Source organism: Trichomycterus rosablanca, chromosome 12, assembly GCF_030014385.1.
Source record: "Trichomycterus rosablanca isolate fTriRos1 chromosome 12, fTriRos1.hap1, whole genome shotgun sequence".
In the NCBI taxonomy this organism is placed as follows: domain Eukaryota; kingdom Metazoa; phylum Chordata; class Actinopteri; order Siluriformes; family Trichomycteridae; genus Trichomycterus; species Trichomycterus rosablanca.
Window position 1 is genome coordinate 3,354,475 of NC_085999.1, and position 16,169 is coordinate 3,370,643.

A 16,169-nucleotide genomic window follows, 5' to 3' on the forward strand; every position below is an offset into this window, starting at 1 on the left:
AGTGTGATATAGCGTAGCTTAGTGCTTAGTGGTATTGGTAGCTTAGTGAGTATAGCTTCAGGCTGTTGAACAGAAGGTCCTGACTGTGCAGCCACTGTTGGGCTTTTGAGCAAGACCCTTAACCCCATCGTCTCCTGTGGGTTTGTATAACCCAGCTTTCAAAGACGAAAGAAAATGCAAAAGAAACATTTAATTGCACTACACATGTTTCATATATGTGTAGTGTTACACATATTACATATAACACCACAGACCGGTTTCATATAAGCTAATTGCTAGTCTGTGAAATTAGCTTATATGAAACCGGTCTGTGGTGTTATATGTAATATGTGGGGCGGAAGGATTTAAAATAAAATTATACAACGAGCATAATAAAAAACACAAAGTGCATAACAATACTACTTACCAATAAAGGAAAATCAGTGGGAAACCTGAGCTTTATTTTGCTAATTTTAGTGAGCTTGTGGGTTTAATTTTTTGGTATCACGTGACTGAAATAGGTGTCAAACATGTCGAACAGACGAATGTTATTAAAAGGGAATTAGATTTTTTTAAATAAAACATCTTTAAGAGTGTGAATAATTATTTATTCATTCTGTGTGGCCCGGTCCATGGCCCGGTGATCGGGCGCCATTGCCCTAGATTATTATTATTATAACATTGGGAATTGTGTCATTTAAAATAGTGCTTTTATGTACGAGACCTTTAAAACTAAAGTCTTAAAAATCCATTTTAAAATAAATCCACTAATTAAAAAAAATCTTTTGAGAGGTCACTCTATTTTAATACCATTTGTTTTTTGAAATGGGATTTCCAATAAGCTTATGGTTAGATGTTTAAATATTTTTAAACATTTAGTGTATATACACCGATCAGCCTTAACATTAAAACCACCTCCTTGTTTCTACACTCACTGTCCATTTTATCAGCTCCACTTACCATATAGAAGCACTTTGTAGTTCTACAATTACTGACTGTAGTCCATCTGTTTCTCTGCATGCTTTGTTGGCCTCCATTCACCCTGTTCTTTAATGGTCAGGTCCACCACAGAGCAGGTATTATTTAGGTGCTGGATCATTCTCAGCACTGCAGTGACACTGACATGGTGGTGGTGTGTTAGTGTGTGTTGTGCTGGTATGAGTGGATCAGACACAGCAGCGCTGCTGGAGTTTTTAAACACCTCACTGTCACTGCTGGACTGAGAATCGTCCACCAACCAAAAATATCCAGCCAACAGCACCCCGTGGGCAGCGTCCTGTGACCACTGATGAAGGTCTAGAAGATGACCGACTCAAACAGCAGCAATAGATGAGCGATCGTCTCTGACTTTACATCTACAAGGTGGACCAACTAGGTAGGAGTGTCTGATAGAGTGGACAGTGAGTGGACACGGTAAAAACTCACACCAGCACAACACACACTAACACACCACTGTCCGATGAAATCTTTTATTGAATGAAGACCAAAGACCTCAAAATTACCAACTTAATTCAATCATTTATTTAGAAAAGAAGGGAGGAATCTCTGAGCTCTGATTGAAGCGCATCTATGAGTTTCTCTCTGCCAGCGAACCCAGTGTTGTACAAAGAGGAACCCCCGCACACGCCCAACCATTTGTCCTCCATCAAACTAGATTGTATCGGTTCTAAGTTCAGCAGAGCAAGCTGCAGCTATCGCAGGTGCTTTGACAAGATATGGAGCGGTTGCTAGGGTTGTGGACAACTTGACCTTCAACTCAAGGAGTGCAGGATGTCCAGGGTGTTGCTCTGGCGCCCAGTCACGAAGATTGCCCAAATTCTCCTAGTTATGACAATGTCCTGAGAACAGAACACAAAGTTCATTACATTTTGATTAACTCTAACACCACCACCATGTCAGTGTCACTGCAGTGCTGAGAATGATCCACCACCATTGAAGAACATTGAAGACTGTAGAAACAGATGGTCTACAGTCAGTAATTGTAGAACTACAAAGTGCTTCTATATGGAAAGTGGAGCTGATAAAATGGACAGAACAAGGAGGAGGTTTTAATGTTATGGCTGATCGGTTTATGTATTTATTTTAGTGTCCATTTTCTCTCACATGCTAATGCTAACGTCTGTTTATTTCTGAAGGGTGCTCTGTGTCACCATGGCAACTATGTGCTATTTTTGTGCTTTACAGTGAAGTATGTGCATGAGGAGTTTGATAAATAAATCCCACCATAAATCACGTCAAAACAGGACACGGGCACATGTTTATTCATTTAATAACTAACAAAGTAATGGATTTATTTTCATATTAAAAGATTTGCTGTATTTAAGGCTTCACTTGACATCAATTTGTGTCTGTGCAGCAACTTTAATTCAACAGAGATCAGAGTGAATTTATGACCTGATTTATCTGGACTGTGTTGAGTTCGGTTGCTGACATTAATCTGAGGTTGTGTAGAGCAGAATAGACCTCTTCAACTGTACACACACACCAAAATAGGAGTCTAAATAGAGGGGCCATCTGTCTCGTGTGTGTGTGTGTGTGTGTGTGTGTGTGTGTGTGTGTGTGTGTGTGTGTGTGTGTGTGTGTGTGAGAGAGAGAGACAGAGAGAGAGAGAGAGAGATACGCGTGAGTGGTTTAGTGCGTGAATCACATCATGCTCAGTGTTTAATCCTAAACACCAGCACACTCACTCTGACCCAGACCCAGTGTTTCAGGTAAGATACAATCTGATTTAATTTATTTTTAGTATTATTTTTTAGTATTAGTTGTTATTTACTGTTGCAATGAGAAATATTCAACCCACCTAACCTTATGTATTTATAGTGATGTGTATAGAATTGAATGTACTGTATATATGCAACAAGAAGCCTCAGTAAACACAGAATATTTACTGATACATACAAGCAATTTTTGATCACAATTATTTGACACTTTTTGGAGTTTAAATAAAAAACAGGCGGCACTGTGGCTCGGTGGGTAGCACTGTCGCCTCACAGCATGATGGTCGTGGGTTCAATCCCCAGACGCAGCGGCCTGGGTCCTTTCTGTGTGGAGTTTGCATGTTCTCCCCGTGTCTGTGTGGGTTTCCTCCAACAATCCAAAGACGTGCAAGCGAGCTGAAATGTCCATGACTGTGTTTGACATGAACTTGTGAACTAATGAATCTTGTGTAACCTGTCCTGTCGTGAATATAACCAAAGTGTGTAAAACGTGACATTAAAATCCTAATAAATGAATAAAAGACACCTTGTTCTCTTAAATGTCACTTGGTGAAAAATAATTTTGCTTTAACAACTTCTAATACATGATGTCAATAAGTTCTGACAAGCTTCTGATGCCTCTCTTGTTGAGTCTTCATGTAATTCTTTTGATGTAAACACTTTAAGCTCATTGATGTTTTATATTTTTCATGCTGTAACTGCTTTCTTGAATTCTTTTAAGGGTTGTGGTAAAGCCACGACCCATACTGTGTATATTTTGAAATGGCAACTCCATTTCTAAATGCTTAATGTCTTTATTTATTTATTAGGATTTAAACGTCATGTTTTACTTGCTTTGGTTACATTTATGACAGGGCAGGTAGTTACTCATTACACAAGATTCATCAGTTCACAAGTTTAATATCGAACACAGTCATGGACAATTTTGTATCTCCAATTCATCTCACTTTGGACTGTGGTAGGAAACCGGAGCTTCTGGAGAAAACCCACACAGACACGGGGAGAACATGCAAACTCCACACAGAAAGGACCCAGACCGCCCCACCTGGGGATCGAACCCAGGACCTTTTTCCTGCCTTAACTGCTTAATAGGTCGGCACGGTGGCTAAGTGAGTAGCGCTGTTGCCTTGCAGCAAGGAGGTCCTGGGTTCGATCCCCAGGTGGGGAGGTCCGGGTCCTTTCTGTGTGGAGTTTGCATGTTCTCCCCGTGTCTGTGTGGGTTTTCTCCAGAAGCTCTGGCTTCCTACCACAGTCCAAAGACGTGCAAGTGAGGTGAATTGGAGACAATACAATTGTCCACGACTGTGTTTGATATTGAACTTGTGAACTGTGTAATGAGTAACTACTGTTCCTGTCGTAAATGTAAAACATTAAAGGAGCAAGAACAAGGACTTTATCAGCTTAAAGCACATTATAAGTTCTTAATTAAATATCTAATGCAGGTCATAGACTGTATTATAGTAGTAAAACAGTGTAACTGAACCACATATATGACTGACATGTAACATGACAAATGCACGTTTTCTTCCTCACAGTGATCATGTCAGCCAGGGATGAAGAAATGTACACGTATGAATTTTGGGATGCAGATCATCCATCAGAAATGCTGGGTGCACTTCGGGAGTTCTACACCTCTGGCCTCTTTTCTGACGTCACACTGTGTTGCACAGGACGGATGTTTCACTGTCACAAGGCCTTGCTGTCAGCCAGAAGCGCTTACTTTAAAGTGATGTTCACTTCAGACATGAGAGAACGCTCGGATCACGTTATCAATCTGCCCGGCGTAGACGGTGAGATACTGGCTGCTCTGGTAAACTACGTGTATACGTCCAAACTGTGCATCACGCAAGCTAACGTGCAGAGCCTTCTCGAAGCAGCCGACCTCCTGCAGTTCGGCTCAGTGAAGAAGGCCTGCGAGAGGTTTCTGATCAGGTTTTTGGACCTTGATAACTGTCTTGGAATGCACTCGTTTGCTGAGCTCCACGTATGCCCAGCGCTGGGGCGTGAAGCTCTCAGGATCATACTCAGCAGATTTGAGGATCTGATACATCAAGAGGAGTTTCAGGCACTAGACCTTAAAAAACTGCTCACACTTCTGTCTGCTACAAACCTGAATGTGAGCAGGGAGGAGATATTATTAGACGCTGTAGTGAAGTGGGTGACCTTTGACATTGATTTGCGAAAAGACAGTGTGCTGGATCTACTGGACTGCATTCAGCTGGACGTTGATGACCTGTATCTCACGAGTGCTTTACAGATACACAGAGCATGTAATGAAAACACGCTACGATCCGTCATTATTCAGTCCATGAAATCGTGTGGAAAAGACTTCTCTATAACGTCCAAAAACCTCACATCCTGCATGTATGTAACAGGAGGGTATTACTGGCGGCCGCTGTCAGAAATCCACATATGGGATCCCATTTCGAACACATGGGCACAAGGGAAGGACATGCCCGACTGTGCAAGCGAGAGTTACAGCGTCTCACTCCTGGGCCCCAACATTTATGTGACAGGAGGATACAGGACACAGACCGTTGATGCTCTGGACACAGTTTGGATTTATAATATAGACTCGGAAAAGTGGACAGAGGGCTGTCCTATGATCACTGCTAGATATTATCACTGCTCTGTAGCCTTACATGGATGTATATACGCTATAGGAGGATACAGCGCCGGTGCCCCTGCTAGTCAGACAGAGTTCTACGATCCGTTAAGAAAGAAATGGTTCCAAGTGGCAGATATGATACAAGGTACGAATAAAAATACGTACAGCAGTACAAAAATACAGAACCTGGATTTTTTGCTTCGTCATAAAAATAATCTGCAAAAAACAATCACAGTGATAATCATTTACAGTCCAGGTTCCTACTATTAGGTAGAGTAGTAACAATATTGTAGACACATACACTCACTGTGTACCAATCTGGTACATGCATTGATCATTTTATAAGATACAAGATGCTGGTGGCTTCATATTGAACCAAACAACATCCCTTTTCATTGCTAAACCAGGCTAAGCAGAGTAACAAAGTGTACAGTGCAGTAAGTGGGATAGAGTCAGTAATTTTATACTTATTTATTAGGATTTTAACATCATGTTTTATACTTTGGTTACATTCATGACAGGTTCAAGTTCAGTGTTACCATCATGTCCAATTTTACCCAATTCACCTCACTTACATGTCTTTGTTTGTTTATTAGGATTTTAACGTCATGTTTTACACTTTGGTTACATTCATGACAGGAACGTTAGTTACTCATTACACAAGATTCATCAGTTCACAAGTTCAAACACAGTTATGGACAATTTAGTGTCTCCAGTTCACCTCACTTGCACGTCTTTGAACTGTGGGAGGAAACCGGAGCACCGGAGCTATACCGCTTAGCCACTGTGCCGCCCACATGTCTTTGTACTGTGAGAGAAAACCCATGCAGACACAGGGAGAACATACAAACTCCACACAGAAAGGACCTGGACAGCTCCACCTGGGAATCAAACCCAGGGCCGTCTCGCTGAGAGGCCACTGTGCTGCCCCAGTAATTGTATAACAACCTGTCCAGGGTGTTTCCTGCTTTTTCTCCCAATGAATCAGACTCACTGTGACCCTGATCAGAATGAACCAGAAGATGAATTAATGAATATTTATTTATTAGGATTTTAACGTAATGTTTTACACACTTTGGTTACATTCATGACAGGAACAGTAGTTACTGGTTACACAGGATTCATCAGTTCACAAGTTCAATGTCAAACACAGTCATGGACGATTTTGTATCTCCAATTTACCTGACTGCACGTCTTTGGACTGTGGCAAGAAACACCTCAATATTTATTTAAATTTAATGTCATGTGTAACACTTTGGTTACATTCATGTCAGGACAGGTATTTACAGGTTACACATGATTCATCACTTTAAGTTCAGTGTCAAACACAGTCACAAGCAATCTTGTATCTCTATTTTACCTCAATAACATGTCTTTGCACTGTGGGAGGAAACCAGAGCTCTAGCAGGAAACCCGCACAGACACAGGGAGAACATGCAAACCCCACACATAAAGGACCTGGACAGCTCCACCTGGGAATCAAACCCAGGGCCGTCTTGCTGAGAGGCCACTGTGCTGCCCAAGTAATTCTATAACAACCTGTCCAGGGTGTTTCCTGCTTTTTCTCCCAATGAATCAGACTCACTGTGACCCTGATCAGAATAAACCAGACGATTAATGAATGAATAAAGATCTAAAATATATAAGTGACAAATATGCAAAAAACTAAAGAAATTGTGAAGGGGCAAATACTTTTCCCCAGCACTGTACACACCTCTCCATCAGTTTTATACACAGCATGTAATAGCATTCTATAATTATAAACAACAATGAGAAATTAATATATAGAGATGCTATTGTCCTGTAAACACAAGACGAATGTCCAGTGTATAAACATTAATTATGCAGACATGTGGATGATCAACTAATTATTTCTATTTATTTCTGTTTACCTATTGCAGGTGTTGGAAATGCTACTGCATGTGTGGTGCATGACCGAATCTTTGTGACCGGAGGTCATTATGGGTACAGAGGCTCCTGCACCTATGAGAAAATTCAAACGTACAGAGCCGACATGAATGAGTGGAGCATTGTGACGATAAGTCCAAATCCAGGTAAACAGCGTTACGCTTCTGTACTGTAGCTGATCGCTTATATTTACCACCAGTTAAGTAAAGGACATCCAGTTATTATGCTTTTATTAAACACTTTTATGAAGCAATAATAAAATTATAGTAAATACGTTTATATAACCTGTGTTTATAAAACCTTTCAGAACTCCAGGACATTTTAAATATCTAATAGTAGTTTACATACACAGAATTTTAATAATGTTTTACTTTCTTTTAAAGTTCTTCTGAAAATAAATGTACTTTAATTAAGGGTTATATTTCTCTTTAGGTTTTCTGTGAGAGATTGAGCTAATAACCCCTAAATTGTTTTAGATCGTTTTAGTCATCATAATCAATAGTGCTAGGTGGTTTCCAGTTTATTTACAATAACTCAATGAATTTTATTACTCAAGCTATATAATACAGCGGTACCTTGTAACTCAACATCCCCTAAACTTGAAATCCCCTTGAAACTCGACGTACTTCATGGAGATACAGTATTTGTACCCTTAAACTCAAAGTTTCCCTTAAACTTGACGTGTTTAGCTTAGTGTGAATATGAGACGAATCTGCATTTGTGTGGAATAAGCGTCAAATCCAGTCTGAACGCTCCACATGTATCTGTGTTTATCTGGGTTTTCCTTACTGTTTCACTTTTAAACTTGTGTTACAGCTCAAAATGGTAAGAATCAGCTTCTCCCAGAGTCTAAAACGCTTCTGGTGAAAAAAAGCTTTAACACTAAACTTCTCTTAATTATTACTGCTCATAAGTTCCTCCACTAATGAAATTACTTGCTTGTTGTTTTACTACAATAAGTCACGTTAAGTTTTGTGCACCACCACCACACTCCATAGGAAACAATGGCAGAGCAGTGCAAAAGCAATTTTGTCACTTCTCATGTGAATACGCTGGTGCTGAACGGAATACAGTATTCCAAGATCAAGCATCTCCACGATTAAGAAGCATAAAGAAACAATAAAGTTTTATTGTATTTTGGTAAGTGATTTTGAGCCTAAAATATGTGCAGTTCCACAGAACCTTGGAACACATTAACAGATTTCCCAAACATCTTTATGGGGAAAAAATACCTTGAAACTCAACGTCTTTAAAACTCAACGTCACTCCCAGAACCAACTGACGTCGAGTTTAAAAGTACCGCTGTAGTCATTGTTTTGGTCATTATGTGACAGCTCTGTGTTCTATATTAAGGACTTACTGTTACACTATCACCTCTTTCAGAGTACGGTCTTTGCTCTGTGTCACTGCACAACAAGCTGTACTTGGTTGGAGGACAGAGCACCATCACAGACTGCTACGACCCCGAGAAGGACGAATGGACGCAGATCGCCATGATGAAGGAGAGAAGAATGGAGTGTGGAGCCGCAGTCATAAATGGTTTTATCTACGTGACTGGTGGCTATTCCTACTCGAAAGGGACATACCTGGACAGTATCGAGAGGTACGACCCCGAGCTGGACTGCTGGGAGATTGTAGGGAACCTACCTAGTGCGGCGCGCTCGCATGGCTGTGTTTGTGTGTACGGCATGTAGAGTTACTGATGATGTGTTTATCTCTCTGTGTATTCCATACGGGATCCCATTTACAGCCTGGGTCAATACGAGAAATGCAGTATTATGTTACCATAGTTGTGTTTGTGTGTTCAGTTTGTACTACTGGTTTCTGTATAGCTCTGTGAATTCCATACAGATCCTACAGTGTGTGAATAAGTATTTTCTTCTATTTTTGTATATTTGCCACGTTTATATGTGTCAGATCATTCAACTGTGAAAAAAGTAATTGCCCCCTTTGCTACTAAATCCACCAGTTAACCAAATATATTTAACAACTGGGTTCAATTTCACTAGTCACACTAAGGCATGATCACTGCCAGAATCTAAATATTACTTAAATAGAACCTGCCTGGCAACATGTAGCAGGCTAGAGGGTCTTAAAGAGCAGCACAAGATGACATTTTTGGAAGACAGGGGTTCTGTTACATCTGGTGTAAAGCTAACACTGCATTCCACCATCAGCACAGCATACAAACAGTCAAATATGGTGATTGTAGTGTGATGGTCTGGGGCTGCTTTACTTCTACAGGATCTGGACGACTCATCAGTTCATAAACATTCCATTACAAAACCTAGAAACACTCACTCTCACTCACTTTCTTAACCGCTTATCCAATCAGGGTCGCAGGGGGGGGGGGGGGGGGGGGGGGGTGGAGCCTATCCCAGCTTTCAATGGGCACAAGGCACACAGTAACACCCTGGACGGGGCGCCAGTCCATCGCAGAGCAGTCCACACACACACATACCCATTCACACTCCACACAGAAAGGACCCGGACCACCCCACCTGGGGATCGAACCCAGGACCTTCTTGCTGGAGGCGACAGTGCTACCCACTTAGCCACCGTGCCGCCAACCCAGAAACAGTGTTTCCCAAACTGTTGACATTTGTTTGCATTATTTATATAATTTATTATATAACTTATTTATATGACTAATTTTATTTAACTGTTAGTGACGTTTGGTGTGGTTAAAACCTCTAAACTCAGTAATTAGAAGAGTGTTCACAAACATTTGGCTACATAATGCTTAGTGCCTGTAAGTGTATTAAGAGAGACTTTGTGTTTATGCTGTAAATAAATAGTTTTGAATGATATTTTACACAAATCCATGTTTGTTAATAAATTTTAATATAAAAACAATCACAGGGTTTTGCTTTATTCATAATACTTTGCTTAATTATTATCAATACTTGATGATAAATACTTACAAAACATGTTTCACTCCCATTAGAGGAGGTCAGAGGAAACAAACCGACTAGTTCCTGTATTTCTTACACTTCCATTTTATACTGAAATGTCCAGAATATTCAAATATATTTATAGCAGAGTCCTGGAATAAGAATGTAATATTCTTAAATACATTTATGGCATACATAATCGTCATGGTGAAGATCGTCTGCCCCAAGTGTCATGAAGGAGTAAATCGAATGAAGTCCACCTGAATATCAACCTACAATTAACATAAAAACACACTGGGCATTATGTTCAAAACAAAAGCACATGTACACGTGGCTAAATACAAATTCCAGTTGATTTAAACAAATGCAGTGCTTAAAATATATCAAAATCAACATTTGCAGTTCTTACCGATTTCTTTTTGTGGAATTTATAGGATGCTGGCAGGTCGTACCTAAGCTCTGCAAAGAACAGGACAAGTAGTTGTTACGAATTTAAACGAAAAGGACCAGAACCACCTGGAAACAGTGGGGACAATTGTTTTACTGAAATTTTATTTGCACTAGAAATTATGTATCGCAGTAAATCCTATTACAATTAATACAATCAATTTTAGGCAGTAAATTTTGCATACAAAATCCTGGATTTCCCCAAATTTAAAGCTACCTCCAAAAAACTAACACATGAATATGTATAATTCCTTAAAACGAAAATTGTCTTAGTATTAAAATTGGTAACATACAGGGTGTCCCTAAAGTCTGGACACAAAGAAAATATCACTAACTATTGTTTGTTTGTTTATTAGGATTTTAACGTCGTGTTTTACACTTTGGATACATTCATGACAGGACACATAGTTACACAAGATTCATCAGTTCAAGTTTTTATGTCAAACACAGTCATGGATTTAGTATCTCTAATTCACCTCACTTGCACGTCTTTGGACTGTGGGAGGAAACCGGAGCACCCGGAAGAAACACATACAAACACAGAGAGAACATGCAAACTGCGCACAGAAAGGACCCGGACCACCTTTCATAATGAGATTCAAAGTTTGAAATTCAGCTGAGCTATCAACTTCACAGACATGACTGGCTATGTCTAAGCGGGGGTGGTCAAACAGCCTAGGCATTGTGAAGCTAGGTCTCAGTGCCGGTCTCAAGCCTGGATGAAATAAAATAAGGAGGGTTTTCTTAGTAAGGGCATTTGGAATAAAATTGTGCTGAATCAGACCACTAAGGGAAGTTGTAGCCTAACGGTTAAGGTACTGGACTAGTAATCAAAAGATCACTGGTTCAAACCCCACCACTGCCAGGTTACCACTGTTGGGCCCTTAAGCAAGGCCCTTAACCCTCAATAGTATACAGTCACAGTACTGTAAGTCCATTTGGATCAGTGCCTATAATGTAAATGCACTAAAATACAGAAGCAGTTAAATGAGAAAAAAATACACATTTAAAAAAATAATTATAAAGGTCATTACCTGCAATCACTTCCATTTTCACTTTCCAGTCATTTGCCTTCTTCTGTATATGCTATAAAAGCAAACAGCTGTAGAATCATTTATTTCAAGATGCTGCTTGTCTAGGATAAATAAGAGGCACTTACATCCCGTGTTGATGTCTTATGAAGTGAGTAAACAGCTCCTCTTGACATAGAAATAGCAGTTTTCAAGAACTGCATATCTATACCTTTAAATAAAAATAAAATCATGTCAATTCTTCCAGATTTATTGTATCATTAGCTTGTAATTAAATCCACATATGTGTAACGCATTGCCATTGTCAAGAACTAACTATGTTGAGAACAACGTCCAGGACTGTCGTACCTTGATTGTGTTTTGTGCCGAATGGAGGGTTCATGATCACCGTGTCAAATCTCTTCTCATATAATGATCCGACAGAACAGATGTCAATCTGGACCATGTCAATATTCGGCAGCTCAAATTCTTCCACATTTTGTTTAAAGATGTCAAGTGCATCGTCGTCAATGTCAAATCCGACGGCCAATCTAATGGAAAAGTAGTTATAATATTATAGTAATTACGACATTATATTGCTGTAATGATAAACCTCCCACTGCCTTCAAAATGAGATATAAAAGAACAGTTCTCACCCTGCGTCCAGCACTGCAGCTCCTATACTGAGTACTCCACATCCACAGCCCAAATCAGCAACCAGCTTATTCTCAATGTCATCGAATGTGTTGTGGATGGTGTACAGCATACATCCTGAGTTAGAACACATACAACAAGTCATCAAATCCACTGTTCAAAATGAGGTATACTAGGGTGACCATACGTCCTCTTTTTCCCGGACATGTCCTCTTTTTGGGACCTAAAAAAGTGTCCGGAAACCAGCGCAGAGATTCTGAACACTCGGTTCGAGTGTCAGCTCTGCTACTGGTCGGCTGGACGCCATCTAGCGGGCACAAATTGGCTACCGTGTCTGCTGGGTGGGGAAATGACCGGACCAAGTCCTTATTGTGTGTTTGCATACATTTTACCTTTGTTTTTAAGTCTTTTTAGGAGTTTCACACCATGAAGTACCACAACATACTAACACAGAGGCTCACACCATGATTACACTGCATTCTGTTGAAACTTCTCCGCAAGCACTAGACGATACCTTACTGCGGGGTTTCTACTGATGGAAGCAAGTAAATTAAAGTAAATTACATTAAAATTAAAAACACTCCAAATAAGTGAGCTGATACGATTGCGCAATACATTTATTTATAAGTGACAACTGTTTTTTATTTGTTGTTATTACTGTTCAGGGTTAAATGTTGAATGGAAGGGAATAAGATTATCTGGCCATAAAGGCATTTGTTGGTTGTCTTGTTAAACAGTGACTTTATATGTATTAAAGTTCAATCAAGTTCAAATATGGTCACCCTAGATGACTTGAATGAATGACCACAGTGGTACAATGAACATAGTTATAAACCTGCTATATGGGGACTGGTGGGGTACTGTTCCAGCAGGATCTTTGGCTCTGCAAATCCATCTACTTGCTGAAGACAACTCTCAAGCTCCTTCAGTTTCATGGCATCAGTAGGTGAGTTCTAATAGCAGCCAGCCTGTGAAGATTAACACAGAGAAATCAACATGTCTGGTAAAACTACATCAACAAAATCAACAATTCTACTGCATGTCTCATCATCTTCCATGTTCTACTGCTCTTTAAAGTGACCAGGGCTTTTTGGCAGCAAACACCACATGTTGGTTTGGTGTAAACACACATAGAACCATGATTTTATTAATCTATATAAACAAAACAACAGAAACAGGATCAAAAGCACTTACGTTAATACAGTGACCCATACCAGCATGTCCCATTATGGCTGCTTAGGAAATGCATACTAACATACTAAGTAGTACGTGTAGCACAGCCAGGAGTATCAACATTCTCACACACTAGTTAGTACAGTAGTGTAGAATCTACAGTTCTTTTCCTGTTAGCGCTAGTGCAACCCGTCAAAATAAGAGTCCTGTTTCTATATGATTTTTTATTTATGGTTTATTTATATCGATCTACAGCAACATTATTACTTCTTTTCTTGTTTAATGTGAGAAAATTAACATTGAGTCAAATATAGCTTTTTTTCCTTTTTTTCTTGAATAGCGTAAATTACTTAAATAAAAAAAAAATCAGAAACTCAGTGTTATTTATCAAGCGAGACAGTAGTGAACCAGAGATACTACACAACAAAATAATAAAAACAATGAAAATAATGAATTATAGGACGCAAATTATAGGACTATAGGATAAATTATAGTTTTATATACTGTATGATAGAAAATACAAACAATTTGGTGACTTTTAAAAGTAGTTTTAATTTGCGTGGCTATTTGAAATGTAATTTTGCCATTAAATACTCACTGGAGCCTATCCCAGCTTTTCAATGGGCGCTAGGCACACAGTAACACCCTGGACGGGGCGCCAGTGCATCACAGGGAAGACACACATACCCATTCACCTATAGGGCAATTCAGTGTCTCCAATTAACCTGACTGCATGTTTTTGGACTGTGGGAGGAAACCGGAGCTCCCGCAGGAAACCCACACAGACACGGGGAGAACATGCAAACTCCACACAAAAAGGACCCGGACCGCCCAAACCCAGGACCTTCTTGCTGTGAGGCGACAGTGCTACCCACTTAGCCACCGTGCTGCCCCAGCGTAAATTACTTAAATAAAAATTCGAAAACTCAGTTATTTATCAAGCGAAACAACAGCAAGCCAGAAATAATACACAACGAAATAATAAAAAAAACATAAATTAAAGGACTTAGTTTTATATACGGTATGATAGAAAGTACCAGTAGCAGGTCAAAAACAAACAAAACAATTTGGTGACTTTTAAAAGTAGTTTTAATTTGCATGTCTATTTGAAATGTAATTTTGCCATTAAAAACTAAAATAGAAAATAATTTAGTCCCGATTTTTCTTTATTGTGGTTTAGTTGGTTTTGCTGGTAATATTAATAGTCATTTTATTTCAGTGTATTATTTTATTTCACTTTATTTGTAGTTTTATATTTAGTTCACTATAATAACACTGTCTTAGATGTTACAGACTTTAAAATGACTAAAAGCCTGGACAAGTAAATATAGTTTTAAATAAAATAAACCAATTTGTTGATAGTTATTAACCCTTTAATAGTCTGCTTAACCATTTGGTTGATCTTACTTTGAGTCTAAATACTTGGGTAAAAATAAGCTGTATTTAAATAACCTTGTTTGGGCCATATCTACTCCTTGGTTGACGTGTGTTAAACTTAAAAATATTGGTAGATGGTTTTAAGAAAACAGCCTTTCTAACCTTTATGTCAACTTGAATCTTGCAGCTGAAAAATCATCCATTAAAAGTTGAATCATTTTGAATTATCATCTCAACTGTTTGGTAGAGGCTCTATAAAAATATTGTGTTTTACGGTGGCCGAGAAGTGCAAAACAAATTTACATTTCAGAAAACAAAATTACAAAAAAACAAAAACAAATTTACAACAAAAGCAAAAACAAATTTACAAGTGCTCGGGTACCCAGTGTTTGTAAATTTGTTTTGGCATATGTAAAAGTGTTTCAGCACTTGTAAATTTATTTTCGGCATATGTAATTTTGTTTTCTAAAATGTATATTTGTTTTGCACTTCCCGGCCGCACATTTCTGACGGAAAAGGCAGGGACAATAAACCGGAAGTGCGTGTTGCTTACCTGCTGTCAATCAAACTGTTTCTCAGCGATAAAGTGAACGGAGTTTGTGATGGTGACGATAAACAAGGTTTTGTCTAGTTTGTGGAAATCATTTCATCCAGTTGACCCGCTATTGTTTTTCTTGTGGAAAGTTTTGTGCAGATGTTTAGACGTGGCGTGTGCATCTCCAGCTACTGTCCGCTCTTCTAAACATCTAAGGAATTCCCACAAGAACAACAAAAGCGAAATAATGAAAATCATTAACACAAAATGGACAAAACATTGTTTATTAGGGACGGAACATTTGATACCGAGGCTTTAAAACTTGTTTCACTTTTGTAACAGTGGACTCAGTGTATCGGAGCTTATATTAAAGCAGCAGGAATGTGCGGATTGATTCAAAGCTTTGGTGCTGTGTTTTATCTCACTCACTATATAAGAGACAATCAAACCAGGGTTACCCACCGTCCTGTAACATACACAATCCTTCTTTATTTGGAGACTAAACACCGCGTTCAGTACTGAACTGATACAGGACGCTTTGTTCCGTATTTTTATCAATGGGAGACGGTGTGGTGTATAAAACAGAAGGAAACTGCTGCTTAATTCATTATATTAAGTAGTGTTCACTTTTATTCTTAGTAACGGTGTGTGTGCGCTGGTTATAGCAGCAGGGGGGACCTTACACAGTCATGAGAACAAAGGTTTTATTTATGGTGTTTAACATTTATTATTTTCATTCTTTATAATAATAAGTCAGAACCATATTTTAGGCAAAACAACGCACTCCGCCCACTGTGCTACTCATACAGCGGTGTATTAAACAGGTTATGTCACGTTACTAAGAATAAAAGTGAACACTACTTAATA

The 16,169-nt window shown here is 39.1% G+C and overlaps 2 protein-coding genes across 3 annotated transcripts; one reads left to right on the top strand and one right to left on the bottom strand.

The window, feature by feature from the left end:
• The first annotated feature begins 2,588 nt into the window (after nucleotides 1–2,588).
• On the top strand, nucleotides 2,589–8,996 carry klhl23 (kelch-like family member 23). Its single transcript, XM_063006472.1, has 4 exons — nucleotides 2,589–2,690; nucleotides 4,232–5,449; nucleotides 7,206–7,358; nucleotides 8,596–8,996. The coding sequence occupies exons 2-4, from the start codon at nucleotides 4,237–4,239 to the stop codon at nucleotides 8,904–8,906; spliced, it is 1,677 nt and encodes a 558-aa protein (XP_062862542.1). The 5' UTR covers nucleotides 2,589–2,690; nucleotides 4,232–4,236; the 3' UTR covers nucleotides 8,907–8,996.
• A 1,049-nt stretch (nucleotides 8,997–10,045) lies between these two features.
• mettl5 (methyltransferase 5, N6-adenosine) lies at nucleotides 10,046–15,018 on the bottom strand. Of its 2 annotated transcripts, none has more exons than XM_063006147.1 (8): nucleotides 14,930–15,018; nucleotides 13,053–13,185; nucleotides 12,220–12,334; nucleotides 11,933–12,114; nucleotides 11,713–11,795; nucleotides 11,588–11,639; nucleotides 10,516–10,565; nucleotides 10,046–10,378 (listed from the first exon to the last, which is right to left on the bottom strand). In XM_063006147.1, the coding sequence occupies exons 2-8, from the start codon at nucleotides 13,150–13,152 to the stop codon at nucleotides 10,337–10,339; spliced, it is 624 nt and encodes a 207-aa protein (XP_062862217.1). In that variant the 5' UTR covers nucleotides 13,153–13,185; nucleotides 14,930–15,018; the 3' UTR covers nucleotides 10,046–10,336. The 2 variants fall into 2 exon arrangements, with proteins under 2 accessions (XP_062862217.1, XP_062862219.1); XM_063006149.1 differs by lacking the exon at nucleotides 14,930–15,018 and adding an exon at nucleotides 13,412–13,465.
• Between the last annotated feature and the right edge of the window lie 1,151 nt (nucleotides 15,019–16,169).